The 25,993-nt window shown below is 41.4% G+C and overlaps 2 protein-coding genes across 2 annotated transcripts in view; one reads left to right on the forward strand and one right to left on the reverse strand.

Annotated features, from left to right (window-relative positions):
- LOC309516816 (uncharacterized protein) overlaps nt 1-25,076 on the reverse strand; it is a 279,061-nt gene extending 253,985 nt beyond the window's left edge. The window contains exons 1-2 of the mRNA XM_082195731.1: nt 24,966-25,076; nt 24,579-24,880 (exon numbers count right to left, since the gene is read on the reverse strand). Coding sequence (XP_082051857.1) covers nt 24,579-24,880; nt 24,966-25,011 — 348 coding nt within the window. The 5' untranslated portion in view covers nt 25,012-25,076. The remainder of the gene's footprint in view (nt 1-24,578; nt 24,881-24,965) is intronic.
- LOC309517399 (vomeronasal type-2 receptor 26-like) lies at nt 1,699-12,557 on the forward strand (the record flags this gene model as incomplete). The annotated part of the gene is made up of 6 exons (XM_082196636.1): nt 1,699-1,877; nt 2,879-3,170; nt 3,639-4,502; nt 7,200-7,397; nt 10,931-11,057; nt 11,653-12,557. The coding sequence occupies 6 exons, from the start codon at nt 1,699-1,701 to the stop codon at nt 12,555-12,557; spliced, it is 2,565 nt and encodes an 854-aa protein (XP_082052762.1).
- Nucleotides 25,077-25,993: the final 917 nt, after the last annotated feature.

Here is a 25,993-nt window from a genome sequence, read left to right on the forward strand (position 1 = left end):
TGGAAAGTGGCAAACAGCTGGTCACCATATCTATGGATAAGAACCAGGATGAGAATTATGAACACAAAATATGGGCCAGGGAGAAAATCAAAGTGTAAATAAATTATAGCTGCTCAGCCATGGAATAAATGATTATGGAATCTGCTCCCTTTAACTTATGGATAGCCAGTAGAAGCAATTTAAGTTTTCACATCCTTCCTTGAGAAGGGCTATCCCTACAAGTAGGCAAGAGTTAGGCAGCTGTAGTGGGAAAGGGATCAGCAGCAGAGTTTGAGAGACTGGAGGTTCCTTGCACCCCTTGAGCTCACCCCATCCCCTCACAGGTGGTAGGAGATGCTGTCCTTTGGCCCGTGTTGATTGAATTGCCAGTCTGGTTGATTTCTGAGCATGGAATGGAGGGAGGCCATTTGAATTTTAAACAATAAACAATGAGTAAACAATAAATCTGAACCCCGAAAGCTTGCCTAATGCAAACTTCTCAACATAGCATTTTCAATGCAATGCATACAAACATTGCATTTTATGCTTATTAAACTTTTTCTTTAACACAGTTACCTTAGCACATATGGAATATGTGTGCATCAACGTGCTTCTCTAAACCACCTTGTCACAGTATTCTGCATCAGCTGCAGCTTCTGGACCAATCCCAAGGAAGTCCCACATACACCACATTCTAGCGTTGCCATATTTCATGAAATGGGGGGAATCGCCCCCTAAGCTTTTTGGAAGACCACCTCAAACCCATGGAGCTTTCGTTTGGAAATTTGCCCCTAAAAGTGAAAGTGTGTTCAAACTACCTTGGGCTGGGCTGGGAAGAATCAGGAAGGCTTGAATTGTTATCTGTGCTGGATTCAAAGCTATGGTGGAGGCTTAGGACTTGGGTAGAAACCTAATGAGTTAGCAAGAGCCCTTCCATTTAATGCTCATCCTGTATATACTTGTAAATACAAAATGATATATCACATCATCCCCCAGCCTCTGCTGACTTTCATTGTAAGGTAGCCAAACCAAACATAGGTGCTGGCACATGAAATCTCTTATGTGAAATTTGAGTGCACATAACGATATGATCAATAAATTCCTTATGTTATACTGAAGGGAAAGCAAAAAAGGCCTGAGGTATAGCTGCCAGCTGCAGCCTGAAAAAAGGGGTACTGGGGAAATAGAGAACTCATGTTTCATAAGCTAAAGGTTCCCTCTCGTTTGTTCCTATGTCTTAGCTCTCCTGTTATTTTTCATTGAGATCATTGTGAACCCATCTTCTATCTGTTTTCCCATGAGGGAGTAAAAGAGTGGAAAAACATGTTTACTGGTGCCATACAGAGACCGGACTTTGCACAACTAATTACTCCTGCAATTACCTCAAATAATTGATTCTCCATGACACCTTCAAGCAGTTTTCCCCACCCAATCTGAATGTGGTTATATACCTTGAATTTGTGCTAATCATCTGATCAAATCTGTGCAGAGTTGTTCCCCTCAAGGCTTGTTAACTGACATGTTATAAGGAAGTTGATGACCATCTGGAGAGATGGCTGCATTGGTGGTGGTGTTGCTACTTTTGTTATGATGCTTATTGGTGGAGTTGGCCATTTTGTAATGCCGCTTGACTTAAATTGATGCCAGTTATAAGCAAGCTGATGACTATCTGGAGAGATGGCTGCATTGGTGGTGGTGTTGCTACTTTTGTTATCACACATGGTGTGCAAGGCAAATACCATTACATGTCCTAGAAGTGATGCCCTCCCAGTGCCTCATGAGTGGTATCAACCCGAAGGTCTCATCATTGGTGGGATTACGTCTCAGATCCTTTTTCTTTCCTACAAAGTGTCCTTCCAGGTTCACCCTTCTGAGGAACAAGGCTTTGATGTTCCAATGTAAGAGACCCCTCCCTGCCTCCTGGTGTCTTGTGAGCTTGGAAACCTATGGATTTTAGTACAGGAATTAAAATTCTGAAAGAGCATAAATGGTGTTCTTGTTTATGGCTGGCTCCCATCATAAGAACTTGTGGAGATCATGTTCCTGATCACAACTAGAGCAGTTACACAACTAAAGCAGATACTCCAGTATCCTGTATCTATAACAGCCAAACAGATGCCTGAGATGATAAACTGTGAATGTTTAAATAAAATGAAGGCTATGGTGGACTCTCCTTCGTTAGAGGTTTTCAACCCAATGTTGGGTGGCCATCTGTTAGGGCGTCTTTAGTTGAGATTCCTGCATTGCAGGAGGTTGGAGTAGATGTCCCTTGGTGCCCCTTCCAAGTACAATTCTGTGAGTTTGTGAAATACAATGAGATGGGAGAAATTAGTAGGAAGCTAAAAATGTTCAAAAGGTGGTCACTGTGAACACTGATGAAAGGGCAAACATGTATAATGAGATTTTTTAGAAAAAGCAAATTAAGGAATGCTTAGGTTTGAAACAGTGTTAGATGTGGATAAAATGAGAATAAAGAAAAGTTTTCAAAACAAGCAATGCTGTTAAAAAGAAGTGGGTATTATAGTATGTTCTCTAGCTGCTTAGCAGTGTGCTTTTGGTTTAATCTTCTAACTGGGAAATCAACTCAGCATGGTAAGAGACAGTTGTTAAGGACTATGCAGGCTGTTAGCTTATACTAACATAAATTTTACCAGAGTGGAACATACAAAGTAAAAATATAAATTTAGAGAGAAACTGGATGGAACACATGCCAAATTGAAATGGATTTGCAATTTACTGCTTTCTCCATCTCCTTCCCTTGTTTGCAGCCACTGTGATAGTTTTTCTTCCTTAATATAATGATGGTCAAAGCTCATTGCATTTATGCTAGTTCTATGATAAAATATTTCACACTCACCAGAGAATTTAGTTGTGAAAGAGCTTATGATTTTCTTTGCAGAATGGTGACAAAGTTCTATCAGCATGTCCTGGCCTTGGTGTTTGCTATAAAAACGATAAATGAGAATCCCAGGGTCTTGCCCAATGCCACACTTGGATTCCACATCTATGACAGTTACTACATTGAGAGGATGGCCTATCGTACCATTCTGGACCTGCTCTTCAAATCACATACATTTCTCCCCAACTATGCATGTGGCACGCAGAAAAACCTAATAGCCATTATTGGGGGCCTTGCCTCTGATATCTCCTTTCATATGGCCGACATCTTAAGTCTCTACAAGATCCCACAGGTAATATCCTTGCACAATGAACTGGGTCCTTCACAAAATCAAGCATGCAACTCCATATTTTATTGATATTCGTGGAGAGATTGTGTAGCTGACAATAGCTGTGTAGAAATATGACTGTGTAGAAAATAAAATTATAATGTTTGAAAAACTGAATAAAACAGTATGTGGAAGATGGCATTCACCCCCCTAGGCCTTTTCTGAGTGCCCCCCCTGCACTGCATTCTTCAATATAGATACTATAAATGAGCAGGAAATTCCCTGGGAGTGTCTGGAAGATTAATTTTCCATCTGTGTTTCCCAGGCATCATACTCCCAAATTTGAAGCAGAGGATTGAACAAACACAATTCAACCAGAGCTGGAAATATAGATTGGTATTTTACTTCCCCAAATCTTGATTCCATAAAAAAGGACCTCACAGAATGGTTTGGCTTAAAACATCTCTAAAGTAGCTGTGCATTCCCTTTTAGCTCACGTATGGTTCATTTGCTCCAGAGCAAAGTGTCACAACACAGGCCCGCTCCTTTTATAGCATGGTTGCAAGTGAGACCCACCAATATACAGGGATCATCTGGTTACTGCAGCATTTCAGATGGACCTGGATTGGGCTCCTTGCTGTGGATGATGAAAGCGGAGACCATTTCTTGCAGACCCTGGAGCCATTGCTTTCTCAAAACGGAATATGCACAGCTTTTTCAGAAAGAATCCCAAACCAAGGCAATTTCCACGGGTTTGAAGATCTTAATGATCAGGCCCAAAATATTTATAAGCCTTTCATGGATATGAAAGCGAGAACATTTATTATATATGGGGAAACAATGACTGTAATGTGGCTGATCACTTTAATTGTTGTAGTTGCTCCTGAATATAAGGAAAACACTTCAGTTGGAAAGGTGTGGATCATGACAGCCCAGATTGATTTTTCCGTAACTGGTCTCATAAGGGGTTGGGATTTTGAAATATTTGAAGGCGCAATTTCCTTTGCAATTCACTCAGAAGAACCTTTAGGGTTCCAGACATATCTTCAGAATGTAAGGCTTCATTGTTCACAAGGAGATGGTTTCCTCAAAGACTTCTGGGAGCAAGCATTCAACTGTTCATTTCCAAATCCTGAAGCTGCAGCAAAAGTTGATAGAACATGTACTGGAGAGGAGAAGTTGGAGAGTCTTCCAGGGGCTGTTTTTGAAATGCGCATGACTGGCCACAGCTATGGTATCTACAATGCTGTCTATTCTGTGGCTTATGCTTTGCATGCCTTGCACTCATCTAGATTCAATAAGAGAGAAAAGATGAGGGGTAAGAGAATTAAACTTCAAGATCTCCAACCTTGGCAGGTAATGTCTCCATTATGGAATTTGTTTTATCTTTTTATATACCACTTTGGCATTGTTGGTTTCATGGTCAAGCAGAAGATCTGTCTATATCTATCATCTATCTATCTATCTATTTATCTATATCATCTATCTATCTATCTATCTATCTATCTATCTATCTATCATCTATCTATCATCTATCTATCTATCTATCATCTATCTATCTATCTATCTATCTATCTATCTATCTATCTATCTATCATCATCTATCTATATCTATCTATCATCTATCTATCTATCTATCATCTATCTATCATCTATCTATCATCTATCTATCATCTATCTATCTATCTATCTATCTATCTATCTATCTATATCTATCATCTATCATCTATCTATCATCTATCTATCACCTATCACCTATCATCTATCTATCTATCTAATCTTACTATCTATCATCTATCTATCTATCATCTATCGATCATCTATCCATCTATCTATATCTATCTATCTATATCTATCTATCTATCTATCTATCATCTATCTATCTATCTATCTATCATCTATCATCTATCATCTATCTATCTATCTATCTATATCTATCTATCTACCTACCATCTATCTATCATCTATCTATCTATATCTATCTATCATTTATCAAATCTCCTGGCCTGCAGGCATGAAAAATTTTGTCTCTACCAAACGTTCAAACATAAAATAAAGCAATCCAGAACGAAAGGTTATTGGAAAAAGTCAAATATAAAATATACATTAAAAGCATCACATTAACAGGAAGGTAGAACAATACCTTAAAGATTTCAGAAGAAAACAGTACAAAGGAGGTCAAGTGCAGAGTGCACACTGAAAGCAGCAAAGCTAACAAAAGAATAACATATTAGCATAAGCATAGAACACGTGTGTTGCTGTTGCTGCCAATCTTTGCAACGGTGGTTCATGTTAGGCAGCAGTTGTGGAAGCTCAGGCTCAATGACCTAGCACTGCACTCAGGCACTGCCCTATGAAAACTACTCTATTCTGAACTTAAAAATGGAAAGTGAAATGCTGGTGGTCAACAAAAGAGGTTTGAAGACTCTCTCAAGGCAATTCTTTAAAATATGTAGTATAAACACCGACAACTGGGAAAAACTGGCCTGTGAGTGCTCCAATTGGAGAACAGCCACTACCAAAGGTTTCATGGGCTTTGAAGATGCTCAAACTCTGGACGAAAGGGAGAAACGTGCTAAGAGGAAGGCACGCTTGGCAAATCCACATCGTGATCAACTCCCATCCAGAAACCAATATCCCCACTGTGGTAGGGCGTGTGGATCTAGAATAGGCCTCTACTTTACTTACGGACTCATTGTTAAAACCGTCTTTATGGAAGTCAATCTTACTCAGCGAAGAGTGATCGCCAAAGAAGAAGAAACACTAAGAGACAGCCAAGATGGTCTCAGGCATCTTCAGCCGCCGCACCTTTTGCAGGCACAGTCCCACATTTACAGAAGCCGTCCCGGTTTCTGATTTGATCCCAGAATGTCCAGCTTTTCCTTAGGATGTCTCTATTTTCATTGGAGAAATGTTGGAGGGTATGCTTTTGTAGCTGGAGTCAATCAGGGTGCTGCCATACAAGGCCAGATGGGAAAAGGTCTGCAAAGACAAGGAGCAGGTCTTCCAGGACTCAAAGCTAAAATGGTTTTAGTTTAGCTCTGATTGTTTTGATGCTGTTCTTTGCTGATGTCTCCTGTTTTCTTTGCTGCATCACTTTTGCTTTACGAGAAATTGTAAAGTTGTTTTTCTTTTCAGCTTAAGGATATCATAGAAAGGGTGTCACAGTTAAATACTGAAGAGTACAAATAACAGTAGGTAGTTGTTGTTGTTTAGTCGTTTAGTCGTGTCCGACTCTTCGTGACCCCATGGACCAGAGCACGCCAGGCACTTCTGTTCTCCACTGCCTCCCGCAGTTTGATCAAACTCATGCTGGTAGCTTCAAGAACACCATCCAACCATCTCATTCTCTGTCGTCCCCTTCTCCTTGTGCCCTCCATCTTTCCCAACATCAGGGTCTTTTCCAGGGAGTCTTCTCTTCTCATGAGGTGGCCAAAGTATTGGAGCCTCAGCTTCACGATCTGTCCTTCCAGTGAGCGCTCAGGGCTGATTTCCTTCAGAATGGAGAGGTTTGATCTTCTTGCAGTCCATGGGACTCTCAAGAGTCTCCTCCAGCACCATAATTCAAAAGCATCAATTCTTCGGCGATCAGCCTTCTTTATGGTCCAGCTCTCACTTCCATACATCACTACTGGGAAAACCATGGCTTTTACTATACGGACCTTTGTTGGCAAGGAGATGTCTCTGCTTTTTAAGATGTTGTCTAGGTTTGCCATCGCCTTTCTCCCAAGGAGCAGGCGTCTTTTAATTTCGTGACTGCTGTCACCATCTGCACTGATCATGGAGCCCAAGAAAGTAAAATCTCCTACTACAGTAGGTAGTACTCATTGACAAAGTCTGTGGTTTCTGTTTTCCACTTAGATATTTGATGAGGCAGAGAGAGAGATAGGAGAAAGAGAATCTATACATTTTCAGTACTCTACACCTGCAAATTTATTTCATCTTCATAAAAAAATTGGACAGTCTACACTAAATTATATTATTATTATTATTATTATTATTATTATTATTATTATTATTATTAACTTTTTAAACTTTTTCTCTGTTAACTAGCTCCACCCATTTCTTCAAGACATTTCATTTAACAACTCAGCTGGAGAACTGGTAACTTTTAATGGCAAGAGGGAAATGGGAGCTGGATTTGACATCATGAACATGGTCATGTTCCCCAACACCTCTTTTGTTCAAGTGAAGGTTGGAAGGGTGGATCCCAAAGAAGGACACAAATTCCTCATCAGTGATGATAGGATCGTATGGCATAGGCGGTTTAACCAGGTGTGGGTTCCAGAGCATTCATAGAATCATAGAATCATAGAATCATAGAATCATAGAGTTGGAAGAGACCACAAGGGCCATCGAGTCCAACCCCCTGCCAAGCAGGAAACACCATCAGAGCACTCCTGACATATGGTTGTCAAGCCTCTGCTTAAAGACCTCCAAAGTAGGAGACTCCACCACACTCCTTGGCAGCAAATTCCACTGTCGAACAGCTCTTACTGTCAGGAAGTTCTTCCTAATGTTTAGGTGGAATCTTCTTTCTTGTAGTTTGCATCCATTGCTCCGTGTCCGCTTCTCTGGAGCAGCAGAAAAAAACCTTTCTCCCTCCACTATGTGACATCCTTTTATATATTTGAACATGGCTATCATATCACCCCTTAACCTCCTCTTCTCCAGGCTAAACATGCCCAGCTCCCTTAGCCGTTCCTCATAAGGCATTGTTTCCAGGCCTTTGACCATTTTGGTTGCCCTCCTCTGGACACGTTCCAGTTTGTCAGTGTCCTTCTTGAATTGTGGTGCCCAGAACTGGACACAGTACTCCAGGTGTGGTCTGACCAGAGCAGAATACAGTGGCACTATTACTTCCCTTGATCTAGATGCTATACTCCTATTGATGCAGCCCAGAATTGCATTGGCTTTTTTAGCTGCCGCGTCACACTGTTGGCTCATGTCAAGTTTGTGGTCAACCAAGACTCCTAGATCCTTTTCACATGTACTGCTCTCAAGCCAGGTGTCACCCATCTTGTATTTGTGCCTCTCATTTTTTTTGCCCAAGTGCAATACTTTACATTTCTCCCTGTTAAAATTCATCTTGTTTGTTTTTGCCCAGTTCTCTAATCTGTCAAGGTCGTTTTGAAGTGTGATCCTGTCCTCTGGGGTGTTAGCCACCCCTCCCAGTTTGGTGTCATCTGCAAATTTGATCAGGATGCCCTTGAGTCCATCATCCAAGTCGTTGATAAATATGTTGAATAAGACCGGGCCCAAGACAGAACCCTGTGGCACCCCACTAGTCACTCTTCTCCAGGATGAAGAGGAACCATTGATGAGCACCCTTTGGGTTCGGTCAGCCAGCCAGTTACAAATCCACTGAGTGGTAGCATAGTCAAGACCGCATTTTACCAGCTTCTTTACAAGAATATCATGGGGCACCTTGTCAAATGCCTTGCTGAAATCAAGGTAGGCTACATCCACTGCGTTCCCTTCATCTACCAGGCTTGTAATTCTGTCAAAAAACGAGATCAGGTTAGTCTGACATGACTTATTTTTCAGAAATCCATGCTGACTATTGGTGATCACAGCATTCCTTTCTAGGTGCTTACAGACTGTTTGCTTAATGATCTGCTCAAGAATCTTCCCTCCTATTGATGTCAGACTGACTGGGCAGTAATTATTTGGGTCCTCTCTTTTCCCCTTTTTGAAAATAGGGACAACATTTGCCCTCCTCCAGTCTGCCGGGACTTCGCCTGTTCTCTAGGAATTCTCAAAGATGACTGCCAGTGGTTCTGAGATCACATCTGCCAGTTCTTTTAATACTCTTGGATGCAGTTCATCTGGCCCTGGAGACTTGAATACATCTAAACTAGCCAAATATTCTTGTACTATCTCCTTAGTTATTCTGGGCTGTGTTTCCTTTGCTGAATCATTTGCTCCAAATTCTTCAGGTCGGGCATTGTTTTCTTTATCGGAGAAGACTGAGGCAAAGAAGGCATTGAGGAGTTCAGCCCTTTCTGTGTCCCCTGTTTGCATTTCACCATCTTCTCCTCTGAGTGACCCCACTGTTTCTTTGTTCTTCCTTTTGCTACGAACATACCCATAAAAGCCTTTTTTGTTGCTTTTAACCTCTCTAGCAAGCCTGAGTTCATTCTGTGCTTTAGCTTTTCTGACTTTGTGTCTACACGTGCTGGCTATTTGTTTGAATTCCTCTTTGGTGGTTTCCCCCCTTTTCCATTTTTTGTACACATCCTTTTTTAATCTTAATTCAGTTAAAAGTTCTTTAGATAGCCACCCTGGCTTCTTTAGGCACCTTCCATGTTTCCGTCTCATTGGTATTGCCTGACGTTGTGCTTTTACTATCTCCCTCTTAACAAACTCCCAGCCATCATGAACTCCCTTTCCTTTTAGTATTGTTGTCCATGGGATCTCACCCAGCACTTCCCTAAGTTTTATGAAGTCGGCTTTCTTAAAGTCAAGAAATTGAGTCCTAGTATGCTTGGCTGCTCCTTTCTGCTGAATAGTAAACTTCAGAAGAGCATGATCACTCGCGCCTAATCCTTCCACTTCTACCCCACTAACCAGGTCATCAACATTGGTTAGGACCAGATCTGAAATGGCTGTTCCTCTTGTTGCTTCTCCCACTTTCTGGACAATGAAGTTGTCTGCAAGGCCAGTGAGGAATCTGTTTGACCTTATGCTCTTGGCTGAGTTTGACGTCCAACAAATATCCGGCATTCTCATGGGCTATTTCATTATTAGGGCAGATTATCTGAGGGTCAGAAATTTGCCTTACAAAACAATTTATTGTGCCGATGGTAATTAGGCACTGTTAATGTCAGATTAAAAAAACAACAACAAAATGTCCATTTGAGGTGCTGAATATCCCTGTTCTTCCCATCAATTGAAAGCAGTTGTATGTTTACTGTAGAGTGCTAAATATTGTCTAGGCCTTAATCAATTTTGGCCAGTTATCATTTCTTCATGGTCCAAACCTGGACTATACATCACCAGTTGGCCATCACATTTCTATCATGCACTGAGTAGCAATAGTCATCCTTTTTATCTGGTCTTCAACTTCTCATCAGTCAAGCAATGCACACATATTTAATGCACACATATTGTTTTAATTTAAATGGGGGACCCCCTTAAACCATAGGAATGAAGAAATGCTAGAATTTTGTTTAATTGGGGTGTGGATGAAAGTAAGAACAAACCTGTTGATGTGACAAAAGGTGTTAACAGGTCATTAGAAAGGAATCCTTTGACCTGGAGAGTGAGATGTTACCAAGGTGATGTGGGGACAGGAATGGGAGTTTTCAAGCAAGGATATCTGGGAAGATGAAGAGGAAGAAGAGTGGAGATCCATGTTTGGGGGAGGCTGGGTGCAAGTCTTGCTGCTGAGATGCCTTGGATTTCAAAGCTGCACTGCTGTGGGGTACAAGTCCCTCTGGAAATGACCATGCTGTAAGATGTGGACTCCCTGCATGCAGAGTGGAGGTGTGAATATTTCTTAAAACCATGGCAGTTTCTGCCATATCTTCAGTTCTCCAAAGGAACACAGACCCTGGGTGAGTGCTTGGGACCCCATGGGCTCTTGCCACTGCTCAGCACAGACAGGAGAAGGCACCCGACTTTTGTAAGAATACTATTTGGCATGCTCAGTGAAAGACTGGCAGATGGTTGCCTTTACTGTGCTCCCTGTTCTTCAGTGTCAAATCATTGTATTTCAATTTATAGTTAGCTGCTTTTCAAATTATCATTTCTGCTCCCCCTCATTCCTTTTCTATGGATAGGTTCTTCCTCTTTCTGTGTGTACTCATTCTTGCCATGCTGGCAATCAGAAAAAAGCGAAGGAAGGGGAAAAGTTCTGTTGCTTTGATTGTAGTCCATGCCCGGAAGGGAAGATTTCAGATCAAGAGGGTAAGTGACATGATGCACAATGTACTCCAGCTTTGAGTGTTAAAGTGAAAACTTCAATTGGTCCAAAATGCAGAAGCCAGATTAGGGGCTGGGGTTTTCATTTTGACCTTGTATGTCAGGGACTGGGTGGGCAAGGAAGAGCAGTGGGCACCACCTGCCCAAGAGCCCCCCATGGAAGGCATAGAAGAAGAGGAAGAAGATTTAGACCCTGGCTCCTGGTGGTGGGGCACTGAGGAGCAGTCTGGGGAAGGGACAAGCTGGGAGGTCCTAAAATTTGTGAGGTTTAAGCGATCAAGGGGGGGTAAGAGGAAGGAGCCCCTTCTAGGACAGAGCTAAGAAAAATGGAGGGTGATTCAATTGTAAAGTGATGCACACTAGAAATAATATTATATTTCATTTATATGCCCATGTGGTATTCTTAATGTTTTATACCTCCTTGGGATCTTTGGATAAAAGGCACACACACCGAGGGGGAGGGGGGTATGATTTTTTGATTTGAGCAATATGAGCTAGCCCCAAGCTGAAAGACAGTTGTGGCCATTGGCTCCAATAGATACATGCATTTTCAGTAAAATGGTAACTGCTCTTTTTTCAGATATGGATGACTGTTTCAAATGCCCAGAAAAACAATATCCAGGCATAGAAAAAGATAAATGCATTCCCAAGTCAATAAGTTTTCTATCCTATGAGGAGCCTTTAGGGGTCAGTTTAACTTTGGTTACTCTTTCTTTCGTCTTAATTACAGCTATTGTTATTGGAATTTTTATTAAGCACAAATATACCCCCATAGTCAAAGCCAACAACCGGGACCTCACCTACATTCTCCTTCTTTCACTCCTGCTCTGCTTCCTCTGCTCTTTTCCTTTCATTGGGCAGCCTCAGAAGATGTCCTGCCTTTTCCGACAATCCTCTTTTGGAATCATCTTTTCAGTGGCTGTCTCTTGCATCTTAGCCAAAACCATCACTGTGGTTATGGCTTTCATGGCCACCAAGCCAGGCTCCAACATGAGGAAGTGGGTGGGAAAAAGGGTGACCAACTCCACTGTGGTTTCCTCCTTCCTCGTTCAAGCTGCCATTTGTGCCACGTGGCTGGCAAGGTCTCCTCCATTTCCAGATTTGGACATGCATTCGCTGCCAGAAGAAATTGTAGCAGAATGCAATGAAGGCTCTGTGCTCATGTTCTATCTTGTCTTGGGCTACCTTGGACTTCTGGCTACCATCAGCTTCATTGTGGCTTTCCTGGCAAGGAAGCTGCCAGACACATTCAACGAAGCCAAGTTCATCACCTTCAGCATGTTGATGTTCTGCAGTGTTTGGTTGTCCTTTGTTCCAACATACTTGAGCACCAAAGGGAAATACATGGTGGCTGTGGAGATCTTTTCCATCTTGGCCTCCACTGCTGGCTTACTTGGCTGCATCTTTTCCCCCAAATGTTACATTATTCTGCTGAGGCCTGAGCTGAACAGTAGGGAGCAGCTAATAAGGAGAAGAACAAGTTAATTCTAACGAGATCTTATTACATCAACTGGATTAGAAACAGAGGGCACAGTCCAGAAACTGGGTTGGAATACTATCTATGACAATCCAATCTATTCTGCTCACCTCAAAAAAGGAGGGGATATGAGGCGGTATATTGCATCAACATAGAACAGATAATAAAACCAGTAATCATATGCAGGGAGCAAGGATGTCTGTAATAGAAAAATCATTAAGTCATGAGAACATTGGTTGAGCATCATGTACTGATTTCTTTTGGACAAATTCTTGGTCTCAATCTTAGTCTTTTTTATTATTTAAGATGTTTGGCAGGATTTCCAAATAAAGCATTTGTTTCCCTTCTCTTAATGTCTTCATTCAGTCTGGTGCAGTTAACTCAATTTAGAGAGCTGCCATGGGCAAAGGGAGGTTTGTGTCTGCCTTCAGATACACTTCCTCTCACTGTGTCTCTTGCACAGTAATAAACAGCTGTGTCCTCAAGTTTCAGGCTGTTCATTTGCAGATATACCATGTTTGCAGAGTTGTCCTTGGAGATGGTGAAGCGCCCCCTCACTGAGCCAGCATAATCTTGTGAACCTCCACCACAATCCCCTGCCATCCATTCCAGTCCCTTCCCTGGAGCCTGTCGTACCCAATGCATGCAGTAGCTGCTGAGGGTGAACCCAGAGGTTCGACAGGAGAGGCGGAGAGACTCTCCGGGCCTTTTGACATCTCCTCCAGACTCAACAAGCTGGATGTCTGCTTGGACACCTGAAAAGAAAGAATGTTTGTAAGAGTTCTGCTTAATATAACTCTGTGAATGGTACTCTCCCCTGTATTTGAAAAAATACCTTTGAAGGCTGCTAAAGTGAACACAAATGGAAACCAAAGCATCATTTCTTTCCTTGTCTTTGTGGTGGGGAGGTTAACTGGAAATGTGTTCGGCAAACAGGGTGTGTCTCCTGATGTGGCTAGTGCAGGGAGATGTGACCACTGATATAAAGAGGAAACAGCCTTCAAATTTACATACAGCTCAGCATAAAGGGGCAAAGCAGCCCTTGAGTAATCCTTATCTCTTTACGCAAACACACTCCACTTAAGATTTGGAAGGTGGCAAACAGTTGGTCACCATATCTATGGATAAGAACCGGGATGAGAATTATGGACCCAAAGCATGGGTCAGCAAGAAAATCTAAATCTAAATAAATTATAGCTGCTCAGCCATGGAATAAATGATTATGGAATTTGCTCCCTTTAACTTATGGATAGCCAGTAGAAGCAAGTTAATTTTTCACATGCTTCCTTCAGAAGGCAGTAGGCAGAGTTAGGCAGCTGTAGGGGGAAAGGGATCAGCAGCAGAGTTTGGGAGACTGGAGGTTCCCTGCACCCCTTGAGCTTGCCCCATCCCCTCACAGGTGGTAGGAGATGCTGTGCTGTCCTTTGGCCCATGTTGATTGAATTGCCAGTCTGGTTGATTTCTGAGCATGGAATGGAGGGAGGCCATTTTGATTTTTTTTAAAAAAAAAAATTTCTGTCAGATATTTTGATATTCCCATACAGTGGTACCTCAATTTACAAACTTAATCTGCTCTTGAAGCCCGTTCTTAAACCAAATGCGTTCTTAAACCGAGGCACACATTCCCTAATGAGGCCTCCCGCCGCTAGTGCCCTTCCCCCATTCGGCTTCCATTCATAGATTGAGGTAAAGTTCGCTAACTACTTCTGGTTTGTAAACTGAATTGTTCGTAAACAGGAATGTCCGTAAACCGAGGTACCACTGTACAGTCAAACCTCAATTCCTGAATGCCAAAAACCCAGAAGTAAACGCTCCAGTTTTTGAATGTTTTTCGGAAGCCAAACGTCCGATGCAGCTTCCGCTGAGTGCAGGAATCTCTTGCAACCAATTGAATCCACAATTCAGTTGTTGAACATTTCGGAACCAAACTCGCTTCCGGAACATATTACGTTCGACAACAGTGGTTTGACTGTATACTACAAAGGTGTTCCAGCTCTCCCTGAAATATCTAAGTCATGAAGCTCAATGGACTTTGGGCAGTCACCATCTCTCAGCCTAACATGCCATTTCCCATGTATACCACCTTGAGCTATTTGGAGGAAAAGGTGGTATATAAAGGTAAAATAGGCATAAATAAAATGTAAATAATTCTGTCAAAATATTTTGATATTCAAAAGGTGTCCCAACTCTCCATAAAATTCTGCCCCTTCCTTTCTCTCTTTCTTGGAATCTAAGAAGGCATCTTAGTAACTTTCTTAGTTAGTAAGTAACTTAGTGTATTCTATCTACCTTTCAGCCAACATTATGTATATTTCTATCCATTGTAATCAGCAGGCATGGGATTAAGGAACCTGCCCCCCTTTGAAAACTTGTTTGGAGCCAAACATTGATTTTTTTTGGGGGGGAGACAGACCCCCCCCCAAAGAAGCTCAAAATACATGGCAATTATAAAGTCTAGTCTGGCTTTTAGAATGCTGGATAACACTGCCTCAGCTTTCATTGGAAACTTTTTGAGGGAAAGGCTTTAGAGGATAAAGAGTCTTCCATGAAGAGGTTTCAACCAAACAGCTGAGAAAATAATCAGCATTGAGGCTGAAACCACAAAACCACCATGTTATCCACCTCCTAGGCAATAGAATCATATTTACAACTCTGCTGCCCTCTTGCGAAAGACAAGGGGAGGAAGTTTTATGAAGAGATGCAACTAATGCAAACGACTGCGGCTTGAGCATTGCTAGAGCAATTCACTGTTAGAAATCCTTGTGCTATCTGGACCAGGTGATTTGACCTTCACCGATACTGGTTCATAAACATTGATGGTAAGGACCAGCCAATTTTCTTCTGCTTCTTCCCCCCCCCCACCTCTATTTCTAAGGTTAAATCTGATGGGGGCTTTGGAGTTCCTAGATCCAACATGACTAACTTCGGGAGGCAGTGGAAGACAGGAGTGCCTGGCACGAAGAGTTTGACACGACTAAACAACAACAGATCTAACATGGCTCTGCTGCAAGATGAGCCCTTTGCCGCAGTATCGCCACATTCCTTTTGCTCATGTTTTGGCTAAGCCCAAATGGCACCATCATCCTTTTATAGACAGTCCGTGTTGCAAGGACTTCCCCACCTCCCACTCACTCAGTATTTTATAATATTTAGAAATCTCTGGCTTAATACAGAATCCAAAGGTACTGGGTGGCTCTGCTGGTTCCCTTTGGCTAAGCAGAATATAGCTTAAAGGTAAAGGTAAAGGTCCAGTCATGGACGACTCTGGGGTTGTGCGCTCATCTCGCTCTATAGGCTGAGGGAGCTGGCGTTTTTCCGTAGACAGCTTCCGGGTCATGTGGCCAGCATGACTAAGCCGTTTCTGGCAAACCAGAGCAGCACATGGAAACACCATTTACCTTCATGCCGGAGTGGTACCTATTTATCTACTTGCACTTGACATGCTTTTGAACTGCTAGGTGGGCAGGAGCTCACCCCATCGTGGGGATTCAAATAGCAGACCTTCTGATCAGTAAGCCCTAGGCTCTGTGGTTTAGACCACAGCTCAACCCGCGTCCCTTTAATGTAGCTTATGTTAGAGCATTTTCTGAGAAATGGTGCCAATAGGCAGGACTTTTTTCCCCCAGCTGCATCTCGCCGGAAATCAGTTCTGGTACCTCTCAGGTGGGTGCCATTGCCATTATGAGAGAACAAGAGAGACATTCATGGTGCGTTCAGACACCTCTGTTTCTGGAAAATTGCACTGCCAATGAGTATTGGGGGGGGGGGAATCAGTGGCACAACAACAGTTCCCAGAACTCTCCGGGGAAAGTAAAGCAAGGCTTTTAGCCTGGTGGCAGTAGTAATAAAAGGTAAAGGGGGACTTCCGGTTCGGCGCCAGCGCTAATGGCTGCTCCCTCTCCGAGCTCCGGAGAGAGGACGGCTCTGCGAGTTCGGGTCTGACCCGCTACGGCAAGCGGGGGACCCCTAAAATCACAGGAACGGAGCCTGTGAACAAGGAGATTTGGTGGGCACCTGAAGCGCCCCCCTTTACCGCAGAAAGAGCCTTTTTAAAGGCTCCGGAACGACAACGGGGAGCGCGGTGCTGAGAATCGCTACCCAGCCCGCAGGGTGAAGCCGCGTCGCCATTAGTGGAGAGCGCCGATTCCTTCCTGAACAATTTGGACTAAAAAAAAACCCGTGAGTAAGATCGAACCTCTATTCGTGTCAAAAGTACTTGAAATTAGGCTGAAAACGGGAAAGGCGAAAATTAAGGAAGTCTGCCTTCCCCCGACTGCATGACAATCAAAGCAACGAAAGCTACTAAGCTGCATCCGTATGGGATATTGTTTTTAACTGCTTGAATCCGACATTTGGACTTTGAATATCCCCTCTAGCTTGCAGGGCAGAGGGGAGGAAAAAGTGACTTTATAAGCTGCATGATCAATTTAAAGGAAAAGGAAATTCTCTGCAGCCTCCAACCTGGCACAAACTGCTTATAAGACAAAGGAACACTGAACTGACTCTAGATTCCTGTGAAAGTTACATAGTGGAAATTTTACTGGTTACTTGTTACAAAGTTTTGGGACTCTGTGGCTATAATATATCAGGGAAGGCTGGGACTGTATCTATTGGAAAAGTGTTGCAATATACATATAGAAGCCTCCTGATATATTTGTTCTTTAAACACTCTTTGTCTTCGTTTGCGGACATTTTGATTTGCTCCCTCTAGAGGGTAAATTAAAAGTTGCTACACCTTGGGACAGTGGAATTTTCCTTTAGGAGAAGGCTCCCGTGGGAAACGACCTTGGGATATGAGTGGCCCAGCAGACGAGATAAGCACGAGAGCCAAGACAAGGCAACATCAACAACAGCTACAGCAACAAAAGAAAAGAGGCTCGATCTCAGGTATAACCCCTACAGTGACAACAGGACAAGAAAAAGGGACAGCAGTCTCCATGGATGCGGTGTCGCAAGCCCTTCTTAAGATAAACCAATCTCTGGAGAATCTAACAAAGCAGACGGCAGAAAACACCAAGAAATTGACAGAAAATTCACAGAAACTGACAGATTTAACAACAAGACTTGACCTGAATACAGAATCTATTAACAGGCTTACGCAAGAAAATTCTGCCACACGCCAAATTGCGGAGGAAGCTAGAACTATTGCTGGAGAGACCCAAGAAAGATTAGAACCGATTGCCAGGAAGGTCTATGACCACGATGCAACTCTGGCATTGTGGGAACTACAAAGAAAAGAAAGGAATCTGAAATTACGATCAATTCCAGAGGACGAAGGAGACAATCTTACGGACTTTTTAACGCAAGAGTTTGCTGACGCCTGGGAAGATCTAGAGGAAGACGAATTTAAAATCACAACAGCATTTAGACTGGGCAAAAGACAGAACAGAAAGGCACCGAGAGACTGTTTGATTACCTTGAGATCGAAGGAGGAAAGAGACAAAATTTTAAGACTGCATTTTGAAAAGGCCTTACAAATTGGGAACTCACCGATACAGATCTTTAAAAATATTCCTAAACACATTCTGGACTTGAGAGCTTTTTATAAGGATTTGGTTTACCTGCTGAAGAAGAACACCATCCTCTTTAGGTGGGAATTTCCACAGGGATTGTCTTTCGATTACAAGGGAAAGAAGGTGAAAATAAAGACGATACAGGACAAAGACAAGTTCCTGCAAAGAAATCAAGAAGATTTACAGAAAGGAACTGTAGACCCAATTGTTGAGCAAAAGAGTGTAATAGACATCTTGAACCTCTCGTTTGGACAGAACCTTCCACCACCAACAGAGGAAGAACAACAATTGGGAGCTGTTGGAGGAATACCAGAAAAATAACAAGATGGCCCTGCAATTCCTTAGAGAACAACTGGACTTGATTTGCTTACAGGAAACCCATATAACTAGAGCTCACAGGAGACTGCTTATAAATAAAAGATTGGGACAAGAATTTATTTCGTCGGACAAAGTGAAAAAAAGAGGAGTTGTGATTTATGTAAAAGAGAAGTGGGCCCCAAAAATGATGTTTAAAGATGAACAAGGAAGATATTTAGCGGTGGAGATACAGGTACAAGGAGAAAAATTCTTGATAATTGGGATCTATGCACCAAATGAAGGTAAAGCAGAATTCTTCAAAAAACTTCATGAAACTTTGATGGACTATCTGGAATACAATATGATAATTATGGGAGATATGAATGGTGTAGTTTCTACAAACATGGACAAGACACAAAGACTGACACTTACTAAAGAAGGGAGACTCCCGAAGACCTTCTTTGAAATGACTGAAAATATGGACTTAATAGACATTTGGAGAACAAGGAACCCTCTTGAAAGAGAGGGAACCTTTTTCTCCCAAGCAAAGATGACCTGGACCAGAATCGACCAAATATGGGTTACTAGTGGAATGGCTCCGAAGATTAAGAAGGTAGAAATCTGCCCAAAAACCTGCTCCGACCATAACGCCGTGAAGATGGAAATGAAATTTACAACAACTGGTCAGTTTAGATGGAGAATGAATGACACCCTGTTTCGAGATAGAGAGATCCACATGAAGGCCCAAAAAACTCTAAAGGACTATTTTGAAATTAATCTAAAGGGCGATGTGGAAAAAAGAGTGATCTGGGACGCAAGTAAAGCTGTGATGCGAGGATTTTTGATTCAACAAAATTCAATAAAGAAGAGAAAGCAGAATGAGAAAAAGGAAATTTTTTTGGAAAAGATAAAAGAAGGAGAGAAAAAATTAAGATTAAAACCAAAGTCCCAGGAGATTTTGAGGGAGATTAAGTTATATCAAACACAATATATGGAATTGATGAACCAAGAGATAGAGTGGAAAATAAAGCAAATGAAACAAAAGACATTTGAGTCGGCAGACAAATGTGGTAAACTTCTGGCATGGCAACTAAAGAAAAGACAGAAATTAAATACAGTTACAAGTTTAGAAGTGGATGGAAAGATTATATCTAAACCCAACGAGATAAGAAATTGCTTTGTGAGCTATTTTAAAAAACTTTATTCTCAAGGATTACAAAATGAAGAGGACATAGATAAATTTCTTAATAAATATGGATTACAAAAAATCTCTCATCCAAGCAAGGTGGATCTAAACCAGAGAATAACAGAACAAGAGATAGAGGGTGCCATTCAGGACATGCAATTGGGCAAATCTCCAGGGCCAGACGGACTGACTTCCAGATATTACAAATCTTTAAAGGAATGGCTGATACAACCGTTAAAGGAAGTTTGTAACGAGATTTTAGAGGGAAAAAGGGCACCCGAATCGTGGAAAGAAGCATATATTTCACTCATACCAAAGACAGAGACTGAAAAGACTCAATTGAAGAACTACCGCCCAATTTCGTTACTTAATGTGGATTACAAAATCTTTGCAGACATTTTAGCAAAAAGATTTAAAAGAGTACTGATGGAGAAGATTCACAGAGACCAAGCAGGCTTTCTCCCAAAGAGACACCTCTCAGACAATGTTAGGAATATAATAGACATTTTGGAAAAGTTAGAGGTGAATATAAATACTAAAGCAGTTTTGATATTTGTGGATGCGGAGAAAGCCTTTGACAATATTTCTTGGAGTTTTATGAAAAAGAATCTTCATGGGATGGGGGTAGGACAAGGATTTGAGAATGGTATGGGTGCAATATATTCCGAACAAAAAGCTAAGTTGATTGTAAATAATGTAATAACCGAGGAACTTAAGATAGAAAAAGGAACACGACAGGGGTGCCCAATTTCTCCATTGCTTTTTATTTCGGTCCTGGAGGTGTTGCTGAACATGATTAGAGAGGACCAGCAGGTTAAAGGTGTAAAGGTCGGAGCCAAACATCATAAGTTAAGAGCGTTCGCAGATGATCTTGTATTGACTTTGCAAGAGCCAAACACTAGTACAAAAAGAGTGTTGGAAATAATCCAACAATTTGGACAGGTAGCTGGATTTAAATTGAATAAACAAAAAACTAAAGTCTTAGGGAAAAATCTAACAGATATGGAGAAGAATAAGTTTCAAGAAGAGACAGGTTTGAGGGTGGTTAAGAAGGTGAAATATCTAGGGGTTAATTTAACATCTAAAAACTTGAACTTGTATAAGGACAACTATGAAAAATGTTGGTCAGAAATCAAAAAAGATCTAGAAATATGGTCAAATTTGAGATTGTCAATGTTAGGCCGAATTGCAGTGATTAAGATGAATGTATTGCCTAGAATGTTATTTTTATTTCAAACTTTGCAGATTATTGACAAGATGGACTGTTTCAAGAGGTGGCAGAAAGATATTGCGAAATTTGTCTGGCAGGGCAAAAAGCCCAGAATAAAATATAAAATACTAACAGATGCAAAAGAAAGAGGGGGATTTGCCCTGCCGGACTTAAAACTGTATTATGAAGCAGCAGCGTTTTGCTGGCTGAAAGAGTGGATGCTCCTCGAGAATACAGATATCTTGGACTTAGAAGGATTCAATAATGCATTTGGTTGGCATGCATATCTATGGTATGATAAAATCAAAGTGCATAGTGCCTTTAAAAATCACATTGTCAGGAAAGCGTTGTTTAATGTTTGGATGAGATATAAAGATCTGTTGGAAAACAAAACCCCTAGATGGTTGTCACCTTTAGAGGCTAAGGCACACAAGAAAGTCAACATGGAGGTCGGATGGCCAAAGTATTGTGAGATTTTAGAACAGGATGGAGAGAAATTGAAATTAAAGAGCCATGAAAAACTAAAACCCAAAGTACAAGATTGGCTCCACTTTTATCAAATAATGGAAGTTTATAAACAAGACAGGAAAATTGGCTTCCAGGTGGAAAAATCAAAACTTGAGACAGAATTGTTAGAACCCAATACTAAGAATTTGTCAAGGATGTATAACTAGCTGTTGAAATGGAATACACAAGATGAAACAGTTAAATCAGTTATGATTAAGTGGGCACAGGACATTGGTCATAATATTATGTTTGCTGACTGGGAAAGGTTGTGGAACACCGGTATTAAATTTACGGCATGTAATGCCTTAAGGGAAAACGTGATGAAAATGATCTATAGGTGGTACATGACCCCAGTTAAGCTAGCAAAAATTTACCATTTGCCTGATAACAAATGTTGGAAATGTAAGGAAACTGAAGGTACTTTTTATCATCTTTGGTGGACATGCCCGAAGATTAAGGCTTTCTGGGAAATGATATATAATGAAATGAAAAAGGTATTTAAATATACCTTCCTTAAGAAACCAGAGGCCTTTCTCTTGGGCATTGTCGGCCAATTAGTGCCAAAGAAGGATAGAACTTTTTTCATGTATGCAACAACAGCAGCAAGAATACTGATTGCAAAGTATTGGAAGACACAAGACCTACCCACCTTGGAAGAATGGCAGATGAAAGTGATTGACTATATGACATTGGCGGAAATGACGAGCAGAATTCGTGACCAGGGAAAGGAGACTGCGGAAGAAGACTGGAAGAAATTTAAGATCTATCTTAAGGACTATTATAAACTTGATGAATCTCAGAATGTCGAGATTTTATAGAGAGAAAGGGTTGCAGTAATATAAGACTAGATTAAGAAAGGATTATGATGAATTAGGACGGGAAAAAACATTTACAAGTTGCTATAAAAATTTGGACATGAGGATGCAGAAAGGGGAGGTATGGGGAAGTCCGAGAAAAGAAGTTTATGAAAGGACATTATGAAATTATACTTGTTTGTTTGTCTTTTTTTATGTATGTTTGTTATAAAAAACTTTTGTAAAACCAATAAAAATTTTATATTAAAAAAAAAAAGGTAAAGGGGACCCCTGACCATTAGGCCCAGTCGTGACCGACTCTGGGGTTGCAGCTGGCATACAGCTTCTGGGTCATGTGGCCAACATGCGTAAGCCGCTTCTGGTGAACCAGAGCAGCGCACAGAAACGCCGTTTACCTTTCCACCGGAGCAGTACCTATTTACCTACTTGCACTTTGATGTGCTTTCGAACTGCTAGGTTGGCAGGAGCAGGGACCGAGCAACGGGAGCTCACCCTGTCATGGGGATTCGAACCACCGACCTTCTGATCGGCAAGTCCTAGATGGCGGCAGTAGTAATACAGCTGTTATAAAAATCAGACAGGCACCCACTATTCTGAAACCAAGATGATCTAAGAACTATCCCTTGTTTTAAGAGTGGTTTTGGAACAATCTCAATTGTGATCTTGTGGAGAATACCACACAGTCCTTATCTCATATTTCCCACTATACCCAACTTGAGCTTTCCAATGTTGTTTTTCCTCCAATATAACTAAAAAATTTAAGCGTGTCAGCACTAACAGTTCTCTGCTATGTATATCTAATTAGAATTAAGACCAACTGAATTAAACAGAATTTACTCCTAGGTATGTGAGAACAGGCTTTCTGCATTTTGGGAACCCGGGACATGAAATTGTCAGGACCTCTCCACTTGCTGGGAAATAGTCCCTCAAAATCAGTTTCCCCTTTTCGTACACTGCCCCCATTTGCCATGTCTCACTGTGTCTTTTCGAGCACAATAATAGAAAGCTGAGTCTGCAGCTGTCAATGAGTTCAGCTGGAGGGAGAACTCATTCTTGGAGGTTTCTGAAGAAATGGTTGCACAGCTTTTTCTGGGGGGACTGAGGGGTACGCATACCCCTAAACCCATGCAATCCATTCTAGACCTTTCCCAGGAGGCTGCCGAATCCAATGCCAGTCAAAGCCAAATGTAGCAATGGAGAAACCTGTTACTTTACAGACCAGGTTGAGATTCTCTCCTGGTCTCACTGTGCCTGGTCCAGATGATGCAAGCTGGATGTCCGAGAAGGCCCCTTGAAAACATAGAACATTACAATCAATGCAGCATTTCATGTAACCATTCTAATAATTAAACTCCAATTTCTGGATATTCCATTAAACGTGTTCTTACATCTTGGGACATCCACTAAGAAAAACAAGAAAGGGATCAACAATTTCATCACATTAGTGAAGAGATGCCCTGGCTAAACAGGAAACAGGAGCCTTTACACCAGGGAGAAACTAAGCATCCTTCATCTGAGAGGTTTCCTTTTGAAGAGAGCCTCCTGGAAGTATTTGCATGAGTTCTCCTCCCTCATGGAAAATGTGGAATATAAAGAGTCTGTTATGGTGGGATGATCTATCAAATCTGGTTTCTTTAAGTGTGTCTTTTTTATACATGTTTTTTCTCTGCATTTCCACATCTGTTTACAAAGGGCCAATTTTTTCCTGAATACATGCACACTTGTATCCAATTGTACCTGATACACACATTTTTCCCCAAAATAATATTCCCCAACATATTGCATTTTTAATGTTGCTTTCACTAAAATATGCACAGTGCTTTTTTCTGGGGGGACGGAGGGGTACGCATACCCCTAAACATTTTGTGAATCTAAGTTTGGCCTCATTGAGGGGCAGTATTTCAATATGAGTAGGAAAATGAGAGTACCCCTAAACATATTTTTTTTTTTAGAAAAAAGGACTGGATATGAATTTTTGTGCACACTTTACCCCAGTGTATGCATGTATGTACATATTACTTGGCTGAAGAACTTTAAGTGCATATTTTTAATGATGTTCTCATATTATTTCAGAAAGTGCAGATTATGTAGCTTCTCTCTTAAATACAAATTGAATCTGATATTCCCCTGATCCCTTCCTGCCCCAGTGATTCACAGGACCAATCTCACATGTTTGGTTTGTATGTTTATAAAATTTTGTATACCTCAATTAAAAAAATAACAAACCTGTTCATAACAAATACAATAAAAAACCAAATAAAACTTGAAACAGTTCAGCAGCTCTAACAGAAAAAAATATCCCAACCTGTTTCCATATTCCTAGAGTGAAAGGAAAGTTTTCAGCAAACATTTGAAAATTAGTATAAAGCGTATCTGATGAATTTGTACCGGAAAACCTTTCCACATTCAATCTAAAGCAGCTGAATCAATCTGGAGAGCTGCAATGCACAAAGGGGGCTTTTTTGTTAGGCTTCAGATTCACTTCCTCTTACTGTGTCTACTTTCAGACAGTAATACACAGCTGCATCCTCAGGTTTCAGGCTGTTCATTTGCAGATATACCATGTTTGAAGGGTCATTCTTGGAGATGGTGAAGCGCCCTCTCACTGAGTCAGCATAAGATTTTGAGCTTCCACCACAATCCCTTGCAATCCATTCCGGTTCCTTCCCTGGAGCCTGTCGTACCCAATCCATGCAGATGCCGCTGATGTTGAACCCAGAGATTTGGCCAGAGAGGCGGAGGGACTCTCCAGGTCTTTTGACATCTCCTCCAGTTTCCACCACCTGGACCTTTGCTTGAACACCTGGAAAGAAAGAATGTTTCTAAGAGATCTGCTTCATGTAACCCTGGGAATGGAACTCTAGTATTTGAAAGGCAAAAAAAAGCACCTCTAATTGCTGCTAAAGTGAAAACAAATGGAAGCCAATGCATCATTCCCTTCCTTGCTTGTTTTGGGTGTGGGTGTTGGCTGGAAGGTTGCTGGGCACACAACAGTTTTGTCCCCCGAGATGGCTGGGTCTGGGAGAGGCAATGACTGATAAAAAGAGGAATCTGCCCCTGTATTTACATAAAGTTCAGCATAAAAGAGTAAGACATCCCACTGGTAACCACTATCTCTTTCCCATGGACTGCAAGAAGATCAAACCTATCCATTCTTAATGAAATCAGCCCTGAGTGCTCACTGGAAGGACAGATCCTGAAGCTGAGACTCCAATACTTTGGCCACCTCATGAGAAGAGAAGACTCCCTGGGAAAGACCCTGATGCTGGGAAAGATTGAGGGCACAAGGAGAAGGGGATGACAGAGGACATCTCTTTATGAATGTACTCTGTATAATACATCATTTGAAAGGCAGTAAATACTTGCGTACGATATGATTTTGTAAGAATCAGGGGCACTGAACAAGAAGTCTTAAATGTTTTAATTCATTGGAAGCTGCCCAAAGTGGCTGGGGCAACCGAGTGGCATATAAAGAAATAAGTTGTAGTTGTTGTTGTTGTAGTAGTAAATTTTTCTGGTAATCTAATTTAAAACAAAACAAAACATAGCACATCAATTATGGAAGAAGCTATCATGGGAGTTTCTCTCTAGGAATTATGGGTATTCAGAAGAGATTGCTGCCCTGCGCCCCTTGAGCTTGCCCCCTGCCCTCAGGAATGGTGGCAGATGCTGTCCTGTTTCCCGATTTGACTGCCAGTCTTGTTGATTTCTTGTTGACGTGGAATGAATATTACTTGAATTCAGAGATACAAATGCATGACAGTTATAAAGCCCAGCTTGGCCCTTAGAAAGTTTAATAAGACTGAAACATTTTGTGGGAAAGTCTATTGAGGATGAATATTTCTTAGATCAGGTTTCAACCAAAAGCTGGAGGGGAACAATCAGCATCACATCTGAAAGCAAAAAAACAGCACTT

This window comes from Podarcis vaucheri, assembly GCF_965113315.1.
Source record: "Podarcis vaucheri genome assembly, chromosome: 13".
Taxonomy (NCBI): Eukaryota; Metazoa; Chordata; class Lepidosauria; order Squamata; family Lacertidae; genus Podarcis; species Podarcis vaucheri.